The 14,000-nt window shown below is 33.6% G+C and overlaps 3 protein-coding genes and 1 pseudogene across 4 annotated transcripts in view; 1 reads left to right on the forward strand and 3 right to left on the reverse strand.

The window, feature by feature from the left end:
- Positions 329-2,954, reverse strand: LOC104710642 (protease Do-like 1, chloroplastic). 2 transcript variants are annotated; one of them, XM_019230454.1, is made up of 8 exons: positions 2,469-2,954; positions 2,238-2,360; positions 1,878-2,061; positions 1,740-1,777; positions 1,190-1,388; positions 915-1,067; positions 676-810; positions 329-584 (listed from the first exon to the last, which is right to left on the reverse strand). In XM_019230454.1, exons 1-8 carry the CDS (start codon positions 2,903-2,905, stop codon positions 507-509), a joined length of 1,347 nt encoding a protein of 448 aa, XP_019085999.1. In that variant the 5' UTR covers positions 2,906-2,954; the 3' UTR covers positions 329-506. The 2 variants fall into 2 exon arrangements, with proteins under 2 accessions (XP_019085999.1, XP_010425574.1); XM_010427272.2 differs by having other exon boundaries at positions 1,890-2,061; positions 2,469-2,953.
- On the reverse strand, positions 3,468-4,530 carry LOC104715069 (protease Do-like 1, chloroplastic). Its single transcript, XM_010432522.2, has 3 exons — positions 4,044-4,530; positions 3,813-3,935; positions 3,468-3,636 (listed from the first exon to the last, which is right to left on the reverse strand). The coding sequence occupies exons 1-3, from the start codon at positions 4,478-4,480 to the stop codon at positions 3,468-3,470; spliced, it is 729 nt and encodes a 242-aa protein (XP_010430824.1). The 5' UTR covers positions 4,481-4,530.
- On the reverse strand, positions 5,322-8,732 carry LOC104710643 (annotated as a pseudogene).
- Positions 10,147-14,000, forward strand: part of LOC109126373 (RNA-directed DNA polymerase homolog) — a gene marked incomplete at its 3' end in the record, with an annotated part of 7,595 nt that continues 3,741 nt past the window's right edge. The window contains exon 1 of the mRNA XM_019229881.1: positions 10,147-10,335. Coding sequence (XP_019085426.1) covers positions 10,147-10,335 — 189 coding nt within the window. The remainder of the gene's footprint in view (positions 10,336-14,000) is intronic.

Below are 14,000 nucleotides of genomic sequence, written 5' to 3' on the forward strand. Positions count from 1 at the left end.
TATACCTAAAATATGATAGTAATAAAAAAAAATTATATAGTTCTTAATATTATATAATTTGTATCACATTTGAGTAAGATTCCCCCAGTTGTTCAGCAATCTTATATTTTCTTTGGATGTTTTTTCATTTGCCGATTTTCCTTTTTTTGTTTTTCTTGTCATTAACCTTTGAATGATCAAATTACCATTGCAAAGCTTAAAGCCTTAAACTACACAGGCGACGGTATTGTGGGTTTGAGTTTTTTCTCATTTTGTCTGGTTCAATATTCTTTTTTTGGGTATACACGTTTAAGTTCTAAAGTCTAAACCGAAAATAAAACTAATCCAAACCATAAGACCGGTTCAAGTCATTCCAATTTTTGGTTATTTCCAGTTATGCAATATAAACAGATTTTAAGTACACAACCGGACGATCTATTTTCCGAACAATTTTGATATACAAAAATATAACCCACCGGACATTTTTTTCTACACTTTATGTATATTTACTTCTTAACGAGGTTTCTCTAAGACTCGTCCGGCTTTGGTTCGAGAGTTACAGATATTTTCTCCTTGTGATCGCCTCTTAGAACCTCTACGGTCACCTAATCAAAAATCATTACAATGTCACAACTCTCACTCAGATGAACAAACTTAGTTGACCAAAATGCGGATTTTAGGACTTTAAGATTTTACCTCATCACCGACTTTGCATTGATCGAGAATCCGGTACAGATCACTCCCGTTAGAGACTTTTGTACCATTCACTGACGTGATTATGTCTCCAAGTACTAGTCGCCCGTAACCATCACGTTTCGTAGATTGAAGTCCCTGTAGAACAAAATCGTCATCACACACATTTTAATGTTTAAACCGCAGAGTGGAACATAGAGAAATATATGTTATATGGAAACTTATAATCAAGAAGATCTTACGGCTTTCCCAGCTGGACCACTTGGAGGAGCATCCAAGACGAGCACGCCACTTACTCCCAATTGTTCAACAGATTGGTCTGGTGCAAATTTGATACCTAAGATTGGTCTCGTGACTTTACCAAATCTCACCAACTGATCAACAATGCCACCAACCTGAACATGAGAGAAACAGAGCTCAAAACAACTTTACTCTCCCTTTAGTGGATTCAAGGATAGAATAAGACTCTCTCTGATCGGGTTTAGCAATGGGGAAAAAAAAAGGAGAGAGAACTCACGGTGTCAACTGGGATCGAAAAGCCCACTCCAGAAGATGCACCAGAAGGAGAATAAATGGCTGTGTTTATACCAATTAGGGTTCCTGAACTATCTAGAAGAGGTCCTCCGCTGTTACCAGGGTTAATGGCTGCATCTGTTTGTATCACATCTTGAATTGGACGACCTGTTGCAGCAGAACTAATTTCTCTTCGCAAACCACTGTACAAATCATAAATACACAAACATGCTACAGTTATAAGGAAAGAAAAGGAATAGTAAAGTCATTCGACATGACGAGGGAGCGAGGGAATATGTATATCCTCAAGTACCAGTCATCTATTAGTAAACCACCATACAAATCATTATACACAAAACTATGCTACAGTTTTAAGGAGAGAAAATGTCAGAATATGAATAGTAAAGCGATTTGGAATGAAGCGGGGCGATATAGGGAATATATTTATTCTCAAGTACCAATCATCTATTTTCACCTTTTCGTATACAAGTAAATCATTTCCAGCGTAATAATGAAATTAACACATCGAAGAAGACAAAGAAGATTTAGCATACCTTATAACACCAGTTGTAAGAGTATGATCAAGTCCAAACTGTACAAAAAGGTTCTTGCTTTAGTGTATGTATACAGGAAACACAAGGTCTGACCGTCTGACCCAGCAAGCAATATAAAGCAACAAGCAGAGCACTGACATATATACTCACAGGATTTCCAATGGCAAAAACTTTCTGGCCAACAAGCAGATCTGCAGAGACTCCAACAGGTATAGGTCTTAATTTGTCTTTGGGTGCATCGATACGTAGAACTGCAACATCCTTGTCTTGGTCGAATCCAACAACTTTTGCATCAAATGTCGATTGATCAGCAAGAGTGACCCTGAGATCATTCAATTTCATCATCATTAAACAAACATCGAAACGACCATCCAACGAAACAGTGTAGTCATTTTGAAAGTCATGATACCACAACTACTAATTTCCATATCTTGAATGAACCAACTACAAGTGTTATCCAAATCAATCAGATTCTCAAATAGTTTCAACATAACTAACCTGAGATCAGAAGCACCACGAATCACATGATAATTGGTAACAATGTGACCTAGCTTATCCCACACAAATCCTGAACCAGAACCTTGAGGCACCTCAAGCACGTCCAATGTAAACGCGTCCTGCCTAATTCAAACCCCGAGAAACCAAATCACATTAGAAAACTCCTCAAATTACATGCCAATTCAGTGAAATTCACCAATTATCAAGATTCAAAATCGGTAAATTCATTACCTGACGGCGAGATTAGTGATGTAAACAACGGAAGGAGTGTTCTCTTGAAACAATCGAACAGTCGCGAGCTCATCAGTCTGAAGCTTCCTGGGAGTACTGACTACAAACGCCGAAGCGGATTCGACGGCAGGAGACGCGGCGAACAGAGAAAACGACAACGCGACGGAGGTGCAGAGGAGGAAGAAAGGTTTAACGGTGGAGAACGGAGTAAGAAGAAGAGCATCATCGTCTCCGTTGTTGTCGTTTAGTGGAAGCTTGGAGGAGAAAATTCGAAAATAGCGTTTGGATCGGATTGGGTTGAGAGAAATCGAAGTCGGAGGAGAGGATCGAGAAGGAGAGAGATTGAAGAAGGAAGATGAGTTGGAGAGTTGAGGTGAAGGAGGAGAGTGAAGGAAGAGAGTAGAAAGGAGAAGCGAACAACTCGTCGTCGTCGCCATTACTTTGTTTCTGGACAATGGGATTGTGGCCTCTGTTTTATTTCATTTTTTGTTTTTTGTTCTAATTAAAAAAATGTTAACCTTTGAAAATAATAAAAATATTTTCGGGAAGCAAGAGCAATTTTGAATACGGGACCGGAAGTAACCAAATTGAACCGAAATAGTTAAACCAAAATTGTTGGTTTTTAAAATATGTAATATTTTTAGATTGTTAGATTCGTATTTTTGAAATAATTATTTGTATCAAGTTTATAAAATAGTTAAATGTATCTAACAAAAGAATAATCAAAATAGCTAAAAGGTAATATTTTAAAAAAGTGTCATATAATTTAATCATAAAAAAAAAGATAGGTGAAAAAAACATCATTATAAGTGATGTTTAATGTTTTTAGTTGTTACACACAAATTAAGAACATTAATTTACGTCTTTTCCATAAAAACATCATTAAATAATATGTATTCAGCCAACAGCAAAGATACCATGTAAAATATGATTGGTCAAAACAACTTACATACATTTAATTTATACATTTAATTTTTGCATAGAAAATTGAAAACATCACTAAACATGAAACNAAACTTTCTGGCCAACAAGCAGATCTGCAGAGACTCCAACAGGTATAGGTCTTAATTTGTCTTTGGGTGCATCGATACGTAGAACTGCAACATCCTTGTCTTGGTCGAATCCAACAACTTTTGCATCAAATGTCGATTGATCAGCAAGAGTGACCCTGAGATCATTCAATTTCATCATCATTAAACAAACATCGAAACGACCATCCAACGAAACAGTGTAGTCATTTTGAAAGTCATGATACCACAACTACTAATTTCCATATCTTGAATGAACCAACTACAAGTGTTATCCAAATCAATCAGATTCTCAAATAGTTTCAACATAACTAACCTGAGATCAGAAGCACCACGAATCACATGATAATTGGTAACAATGTGACCTAGCTTATCCCACACAAATCCTGAACCAGAACCTTGAGGCACCTCAAGCACGTCCAATGTAAACGCGTCCTGCCTAATTCAAACCCCGAGAAACCAAATCACATTAGAAAACTCCTCAAATTACATGCCAATTCAGTGAAATTCACCAATTATCAAGATTCAAAATCGGTAAATTCATTACCTGACGGCGAGATTAGTGATGTAAACAACGGAAGGAGTGTTCTCTTGAAACAATCGAACAGTCGCGAGCTCATCAGTCTGAAGCTTCCTGGGAGTACTGACTACAAACGCCGAAGCGGATTCGACGGCAGGAGACGCGGCGAACAGAGAAAACGACAACGCGACGGAGGTGCAGAGGAGGAAGAAAGGTTTAACGGTGGAGAACGGAGTAAGAAGAAGAGCATCATCGTCTCCGTTGTTGTCGTTTAGTGGAAGCTTGGAGGAGAAAATTCGAAAATAGCGTTTGGATCGGATTGGGTTGAGAGAAATCGAAGTCGGAGGAGAGGATCGAGAAGGAGAGAGATTGAAGAAGGAAGATGAGTTGGAGAGTTGAGGTGAAGGAGGAGAGTGAAGGAAGAGAGTAGAAAGGAGAAGCGAACAACTCGTCGTCGTCGCCATTACTTTGTTTCTGGACAATGGGATTGTGGCCTCTGTTTTATTTCATTTTTTGTTTTTTGTTCTAATTAAAAAAATGTTAACCTTTGAAAATAATAAAAATATTTTCGGGAAGCAAGAGCAATTTTGAATACGGGACCGGAAGTAACCAAATTGAACCGAAATAGTTAAACCAAAATTGTTGGTTTTTAAAATATGTAATATTTTTAGATTGTTAGATTCGTATTTTTGAAATAATTATTTGTATCAAGTTTATAAAATAGTTAAATGTATCTAACAAAAGAATAATCAAAATAGCTAAAAGGTAATATTTTAAAAAAGTGTCATATAATTTAATCATAAAAAAAAAGATAGGTGAAAAAAACATCATTATAAGTGATGTTTAATGTTTTTAGTTGTTACACACAAATTAAGAACATTAATTTACGTCTTTTCCATAAAAACATCATTAAATAATATGTATTCAGCCAACAGCAAAGATACCATGTAAAATATGATTGGTCAAAACAACTTACATACATTTAATTTATACATTTAATTTTTGCATAGAAAATTGAAAACATCACTAAACATGAAACAAAATTATTTTGCTAAAACATCACTAAAGTGAAAGAGAGGAGTAGAAGAAAATCATACAATGTTAAACAGTTGTATAATTTGTAATATCAAATCATTGCTTTTATTTGTAAGTTATCTTTTAATAAAACCAAACCAATCAAGAGATGCATCAAACCAAAATACCGAACCGAAACAAAACCAAATCAGTATATGATTTTGCTTCTTATAAAATATTAAAACTTAGAAAAGAACCAAACAACCTATATAGATGAAAATAACGAACATAAATCCAGATTAGCCGCCCTTAATCTTGAACACTAGAAAATTAGAACTTGTATCCTACTCCCATAGGAGTAAATGGTTATTCCTATAGCCTATTCTATTATTTCTATATATCTAGAATCTTTTACGCGAACTTATTAGAAACGTGACTTGGTCGATCTCTAGTAGATAAAAAGTGCAAAAAAATACAGTTAAAGTTTAGAGAATCTTCTGGGACGGTCTTAGTTCTTTTGGCACTTCATTGAAATTCTCGGAGTCCACATCGGATTGATACATTGGTCTCTTCCCCGTTTTCCACACAATCCCTTCAGCTAAATGTTCTTTGTTCGGTGTCAGCATTACAAAGTTCGGATCAGCTCTTTGGTAACTGCAATGTCAGACAATTCAAAAAAAATGTAAAGATCATATAATATTGTTTTTCCTTGAAACCATCAAAGCTAAAGAGGGTTTGATTGATCTCAAACTAGTCACAAATGGACTGACCTGGCTTCTCTTATGTTATCAACACGGATACCAAACCCACATTCAACGTTTCCAGTCCGATGATTAGTCGTTGCTGCATAAAAAAAATGAGCACAACATGTTCAAATACCAAGAACCTATATTACCTATGTTCATCTGGATTTTGCTGAATTTATTGCATACAGAACACGACATTCTCCAGATTGTTTATGGAAGCATACCTGAAATATTGAAAGCGAAAGACGGCTTCCACCACGACTTGAATACTAATGAGAATGTTGAGCTTCGAGCCCCGACTTTACCCTGCAAAAATTGAAAATATTATATACTGAGCTGCTCTTTTTGAGTAACTCGGAAAGGTATATATTCTGCACCTTCAACAAGAAGTTCTTATTGGCCTGCCAAGACGCAGCCATCTGCAATAAAGAATTTGCGGCATTGTCTGGTTTCTTGGAATCATCAACCCTTCAATGTTAAGACAAAAATAAAGATATGTTTCCGTGTAGACAATCATTAGCTAAAATGTATATTTACTAAAAGATGTACACTACCTCGATTGTAGCTCGAAACCTAAATCAATGTAGTTTGTGATTCCAACTACTTGGTTTTCTTCAAAAGGATTTTGCACCTGCTCCAAGTCCATTCAGTCCATTTCATATTGAGCCAAAAGTTAAGGTAAACTTTATATATGGAAGACTAGTAATAGATGCAGCACAGATATAGGACTAGTTTGAAAGAGTCGTACCCTTCTTTGGACCACTAAGTGTTGGTAGAACGAAGCGATAAACTGCATTTACAAGAAGGATAACACAATCAGCAAGACTAAGAATGCTAAAAATGGATGATATGCCATTGGACAAGTAATATGGTAGTTTGTCAAGTTCCATGAGAAGTGGAGGAACTGTTTCGGTTTAAGACTTATGCATAAAGACAGCAAAACAGCCATGTTTTTTCTACATGGATTTTTAAAGCATGACCTGAGAGCTTCTTGCTAGTTCAATCCCAATGTTAAACGAAGGACTCAAGGGGCTTTTTGACCCTACTCCATAGCCAGCAGCACAACTCCAGTTTCTTTGGTCTGTGTACTTTGCCATATCGTCGCTTCCATCTAAAACAAAATCCAATAACAAATTGTTGATTCTCAGTTTCTTTCAATCACATAATGTGTGACTAGCTTCACATAATGTGCTCAGTTTCTTTCAATCACATAATGCGTGGATAATAGCTTCCATGTGTGACTAAAAATCTGTTCAACAGAAATAAAACAATGTACTAACTCACGTAGTGGCTCATACTGCACTCCTACTGTAAACCTTCCCATCTTGCTTACAAGCCATGCATGTTTTGGCAATTCGTTATTCGCTGAATTGAAGAATTGAAGGGTCAGCATTGTATCCAAAAGAAACAACAGTAATTTGCAGAAAAACTTGATGTGCTCACCAGAAAAAGGAGTGACAGTAGCTCCGATAGACAAATTCGGAGAGCCATATCTCAAACCCATGATTCTCTATGCTTCAGATAGGTTTCCACTATAAAGAAAAAGTTTAATCATCTTCACAATATTACAATGTCGCACAACATCTAATTTAAGTAAAATGACAGCATATACACTTAAATATGACTTACTTGTTTTTCGAAATCAAAGGGTAGACTGCAAATGCCCCAATTCCGTATTTAGGGTAGTAAGCAGAAGACCTCATCAGTAGAACCCTTAGTGATGACAAACAAAATAAATAATTTCAAAACATTAAAATACTGTAATGAACATAAGCTTCCACTATATATCAAAAGTAGCACGGGGTTTACGGATTTGAAGTTGACACAGAGAGGTCCACAAAAGTATGGGGATCATCAACATCACTACACATTTAAGAAAAAACAAACTGATCAGAATTCTAATTTTCCAACAGCAACTTGTAATCTTTCAAACAAAACTTAACATATATACCTTTGCCAGCGAAACTCTGCATTTCCGACAAAATCTCCGTCCCTTCTGCCATCTACTGCGCCCGAAACCTTCGACTATATTAAGGAAAATTTTGATTTTCTCTTATCCTCGGTTCATCCACAAGACAGATACTTTTAAATGCATCATTACACATAAACTAAAAACACAAAAGAGTTTTATCAAATGGATACAGATGCAACCAAGTCCACATGAGGGTCATCAATAGGCTTCAACAAGAACTTTGCCGTGAAATTATTTGCTTCTTCAAAGTAATCTTCAAAGAGACATTTCAACGCAAGCTTCCCAAACAGCAAATTATATGAAGATTCCAACATCCTGCATCATCTCAACACCAACAATACTTCAAAATCAAACAAAATACACACATTCATATGTATAACAAAATCAGATATCATAATTTATACCAAATCATGTCTAGATTCTCAAACATTAAAAGAAGCCTAGACTATATAAATGTATCAGAGTAGTACACTAAAATTCTCCTAATAGCACAATACATAAATGAATACACCTGGGAATTTTCGAAACCAAACAACGAATTCAAGCCATAGAATCCCAAAATTACTGCAACCAACGAGAATCTATATGCATTGAAACAAATATATCACGATTCTAGCAAATTTTAACACTACAACTATATCAAAGCACAAATCACACTAAATACATGTATCAGTACAAGCTATAGAACTCAAAAGTTTCTGCAACCAGAATTCGTATGGTGATTAGAAACAGCGATTAATCGAATCGGAGAAGAAGAAGGATTAACCTAGTACGGGCGGAGAGAGGAGGATAATCAAAGAGCGGAGGGACAAGCACCACCGGAGGCGGTGGTTCTTTGCGCATAGAATTCCCCATATTCTACAACGGAGAAAAAGAGATTCTGCGACAGAGAGAGAAGAGAGAGCTTCTTCGATGATTGAAGGAGAGAGCTTCTTATTTAGAGCTGCGATTGTCTCGCTTCTGCTTTTTGATAAACAGGTTTGAATCTTTCAATTTTCCTATATTAAGACTATATATATCAAAATATAAGGGTTTCTCAAACAAACAAAAAATATTCGTATTTTAAGGAATTTACATAATTAATTTTAGTTATAAAACTGAAAGAATACTTGGGAAACAAAATGTCACAAAATCTCTCTAATGGGTCTCTAATTTATTACTACTTTTGTATTACTGCAACTGCTCGATGATGTGGCCGGTGATGTTTCTCGTTTGTTAGACAAAGGTTAGTTTTCTCTCTTAGCAGCTTATAACCCAAACTGATACTATATCTAGGGGTGTCAATCGGACTTTCCGGTCCAGTTCGGCCTAAAATCCGCAAAGTTCGCATATGTTTGAGCCCAGTCCGGTCCGGCCTAAAATATTTTCAAGCCTATATTTCAAAGTCCGACCCGACCTTAACAGAGCTAGAAGGAATTTTTGGGCTTTTCCGGGCTTTCTTACGGAAAAAAAATCAAACTTATAAGTCTATAGCCCCGATTGGTAACGGCTATTACTTATGGCTGTAAAGACTTTGACTTTAAAATTTTAGTTGTAGATGCTTTGGCTGTAGAAATTTTAACTGTTAAAACTTGATTGGTAAAATAAAATATGTAAAATACATATATAAACTTGTGGAGAGCTTTTAAATATAATGGGGAGGGAAAAAGATAAAGCTTTTATTTTTGTTTAATTTTAAAGTCTGGTTTTGACGTTTTAAAAATCTAAGAAAACAAAGAAGAAAAAAAAAGTGGATTACAAAACTTTATAAAAAAAATAAAAGTAAAAAATGTGTGATTGGTAAATAAATGACTGTCAATGCTTTGATTTTTTTTTAAGTCTTAAAAGTCTTGTACCAATCAGGGCCTATAACATGTCTTCAAAAGCAATGTTTTATAGGTGCACTATAAAACGAATCAATCAAAATTCATATAAGTTATCAATATTCACAAAAACCAACTAATTTAAAAGAAAAAGTTTAAAACCAAATAATCTTTTATACTTGAACCAAATAAAATAGTATATAAATATATAAATATCATAAATAAAGATTTTAAAAATAATAAATAAGGTTTTTAAGTAAGTATGAAAACTAGGATTAGAGTTTTTTTTTTTTAGTAAACAATTAATCAAATATTCCAATCAAATAAAAATGTTAACAAAAAGTAAAAATATATTTGTTTAAGGGTTTTTCGGACCGGTCCGAGCCTAATAACATATACTTGATTTATCGTTGAACTTGGATTCCAGTCTTGTTTTATGGCTGAAGAAGGCTGGAGAAGAATCTACTGTAAAACTGACCATGAGATGGTGGAAGTACTTGGTGCTGATACTGTTGAGCTGATGAGATGTGATGAAGGGACCACGACTGAGGGTAATGCTGGCACTGGTACAATGTCTCTGAACCATGAGAGGTACAATGTCTCTGAACCATGAGAAGGTGGGAGTACTTGGTGCTGATACTGTTGAGCCGATGAGATGTGATGAAGGGACCACGTCTAAGGTTAATGCTGACACTTGTTCAACGTCTCTGAACCATGAGATGGTGGGAGTATTTGGTGCTGATACTGTTGAGCCGATGAGATGTAATGAAGGAACCACGTCTAAGGTTAATGCTGGCACTAACACAATGTCCATGAACCATGAGAAGATGAGATAATTGGATGACATAATTGTGTCGTGATTTTTCTCATTTGAATATGGTGATAATTGGATGACATATCCATGCTAAATTACCCTTCTTTAAAACTGATGATTCTAAATAAATGGATGGATTATGGTTGATTTTGATTGATGATAAGGTATTGACTCACCACATAATTATTTTGAAATTTGCTTAAGATTTTTATAATTATTCTTACTTATGTTTGTTTGTTTGAATAGTCAAATTCGTTATTATTATAGTTGTTTATAGTGCCATAAAATTTAGTGAATTAACTTGATATATTTGAATTATAAAGATTTTTGCATCTTTTTTTTGGATTTTGTACATAATGTATCTAAAGATTAAAAAATTTACGTACTCAATTTGTTCAAGTTAAACTCACCGCCCAAAACAATAGAAGAATTTTCCATCATTCCTTTTGAACAGCAATACCGAAGTATATTTGGAACAATATCATAATTCTAACTTTGTTCATTATTTCATCATAAGGCTTTGGACACTTGATTCAAACTTCTCTATTTTTAAAAGATTTATTCGATTTGGTGGTATCTTCAGCTTGTCAAAATAATACCATTCAATTTTTTTCCACACCTTTGATTACTTTGGTGATGATTTCAAATTTTTTTTTTTTACAACACCAACATCTCGTCATTCTCAATAGGCATCTATACTATTAAAAGAGAAGTAAAAAAAAAAATTATCTCATTTTTACTAGCTATACGCAGTGCCGGCCATGAGGCCAAGCAAGGCAAGCACATGCTTGCGGCCGTAAAGATATTAACTAAATAACCGGCCGAAAAATGTCAAAGAATCTTTGTAGTCCAGTGGTTAAAGTAGCTAAGAGTCACTAATAGGTGCAGTGTTCGATTCCTATATGTTGCAATTGGCATTAAATTTTGTTTTTTTTTTCTTAACTAACCAGCCTTTTAAAATGTTACTGCCTGTAGCCTTAGTATTCCTATCGCCTGCTCTGGCTATACGACTCATACCTAGATATGATAATAAGCCTCATTAGATCTTGGCTATACTATTTATCTATAGTGACCGTGAGATAAATAGTATAGATGTCTATACCGTGAGAAAATAAAATTTATTTTAAAATTATAGAAAAAATTCAAAAATTCTAAAAATAAAAGGATTGCAATTAATATTTTTTTAAAGTATACAAAACTAAAAGTAATCTATTATATGACTAAATCTATTTGGAAAGTTATATAATAAATTACTAATTTTAATAGAAAAATATGTGCAGTTAATGAAAAGATATGTGCAATTAATAAGAAAAATATGTGAAATTTAATTGCAATTATTATTTGTTATAAACATATAGTAAAATAAGTTTATACATCCATCCATACTTTGTTCTTTACTTTATCTTTTACAGCATATTTCATTTACTTAAATTAAATGTCTTTTTTTTAAGAACCAATTTAAATTTAAACAAATTATTAATCTGATTTTTTTTAAGCATAATTCAGGATACACTAACAAATTTTTTTAAATATGGCAAAAAATGAAGATGAAATTAACTGAAAAATATGGCATAATACCGGAACAAGGTGTCCCGAGGCGACATTTATGATACGAAGAGTGGCTTTCCACAATACCGGAGATGCGGAGTGAGAGTCAATGGAGGATTCTTCCATCCATAAATAAATTTGATCTACAACAAATTCCTCATAATTTTCCTTGTATTATATAAAGTTTCGGTTCCAAAGTTGGTAACTCATGTGATCGTGACACATGTCAATTTTATCGATTAGATATTTTGCTATGTGTAATATAAAATTTTTGGTTTCACAAATTTTTAAATTCAAAAAATAATTATAAGAATTAAAAAAAAAATTAAAATAGAAAAAATAATTATAATACATATGTATATAAAAATAATAGTATTTCTAATTTTACGTTACCGAATTTTAAAGAAAAGTTATTAAAAATTATACAATTAATTAATATGATACCATAACTAAAGAAATTATATAGTCAATTATTAATCTTAAAAAGAAAAGGATTGTAGATAATCACCTCTTATAAACAAATAAATTGTCTCATAACAAAATAGTTTATAAAAATACACCACCGTTAATTAAATTGTTTCTATTAGTAAAGCTTCTTTTTTATTTTTGTAAAAAGTTAACTTCTTATGAAGTTGTCTAGTTTTGTGTAATTTTTTTTTAATTTATCTATAAAATTTTATTTTTGGTCCAATTTAATTATGAGGTAAAATAGAATTGAAATATAAAAATTTATTATGGGGTTATATACAGTTTAATTGTATTACGAGATCGAGTAAGTGACTCTAAATCCGTTTTTAATAAATTAAATAAAATATAAAATTGACTTTTGAAATACAGCTCAAAATTTCGCATATTCGTTTTTATACCCGCGTAAATACACGGACCCAATCTAGTAAATAGTAAATCATCATTAATATTACAAAACATAAATTTTTGAAACAAATTTATATGTATATTTCTTAAATATCCACAAAAAATCTTCGGAAATCAAAACTTAACCTAAAAGATATTTTAAATGCTATAGAATCCAAAATAAATATATTTTGCTATAGATATTCTTTATGTTATATATATTCTTATTGGAGATTTAGTCTACAATCAGAATAATTCTATATATGTAAAAAATATTTTTTTATACTACCAAAACTATATAACAAAATATACCACAAAAAATATATTTTGTTATATAATTTGTTTTTGTAGTATTTTATCATACTTTTGTTGTAAATTTTGTTATATGCTTAGTAAAAATATATAATTTTTTAATTATTTACTAAAAATAAATCAAGATTAAATAATTAGTTTTGAATTTTTTTGGTCAGCTCTGGTTGATGCTGGTCGACAACGAGAGTACTGGAGTATGTGATGACTATGTGACAACTTCGTGTAGCACTGTTTTGTAGAATCAAAGATTCCCACAATGAATTTGTTTAAAGGGGGAAACAAATTCACTTAGCAATCTCTCTCAAAAACTGGATCTAAAACTTGAATTCAAAAAGAATTGAAATTTTTTGAGGAAGAAGTTAGATATTCTTTTAATCTATCTTAACATTTTTGAAGTACATTTTTGTGTCATCCTGTAACATCCGTGAACCGGAATCCTGGTTTGGGAGTTGCATCGGTCGATGCAGATGGTGTATCGGTCGATGCATGTTCAATTCTGTGCGTTTTGGCTTAAGTCAAACGCTGCGTTTTGGGTTAAGGAAAACCCTTAGATGTGAGTTTTTGTCTCATTCGTGGTTGTGTGGCCGTTTTTGAGAAAAGAGAAAGAGAGAAAAGTTGTTCCAGAGTGTTCATGAGAATTCTGGGAGATTGGAGGCGTTCCTGTAGAGATCTGTAGCTGGGATCGTTGTAGGAGCTTCCTAGAGGCTTGTTCTTGTTTGTTTAAGGTTCAGATTCTTCTGTGGCAAAGGTAAGTGCATGACCATGGCTTATCTAAGCTAGAGGATTCTTTAATCTGCTTGTTGTGTGATGTTAGGCTTGTTAGTTCGTTGCTATGGACGTTAGGAAGCTTTCTTGTGGCTTGGGATCGAGTTTTGTGGTTGTAGGAACGAAGATCCGGCAAGAAGCTTCGGGGAAATCACGGTG

This window comes from Camelina sativa, chromosome 9 (assembly GCF_000633955.1).
Source record: "Camelina sativa cultivar DH55 chromosome 9, Cs, whole genome shotgun sequence".
Classification (NCBI taxonomy): Eukaryota; Viridiplantae; Streptophyta; class Magnoliopsida; order Brassicales; family Brassicaceae; genus Camelina; species Camelina sativa.

What these genes read in the sequence shown, in the direction of transcription:
- LOC104710642 (XM_019230454.1), bottom strand. Translation starts at nt 2,905, where the DNA reads ATGGCGACGACGACGAGTTGTTCGCTTCTCCTTTCTACTCTCTTCCTT. An exon ending in GTGGTCCAGCTGGGAAAGCC is followed by an intron (nt 811 to 914) that starts GTAAGATCTTCT and finishes TTTGTTCTACAG; the next exon opens with GGACTTCAATCTACGAAACG. An exon ending in AATGCAAAGTCGGTGATGAG is followed by an intron (nt 585 to 675) that starts GTAAAATCTTAA and finishes ATTTTTGATTAG; the next exon opens with GTGACCGTAGAGGTTCTAAG.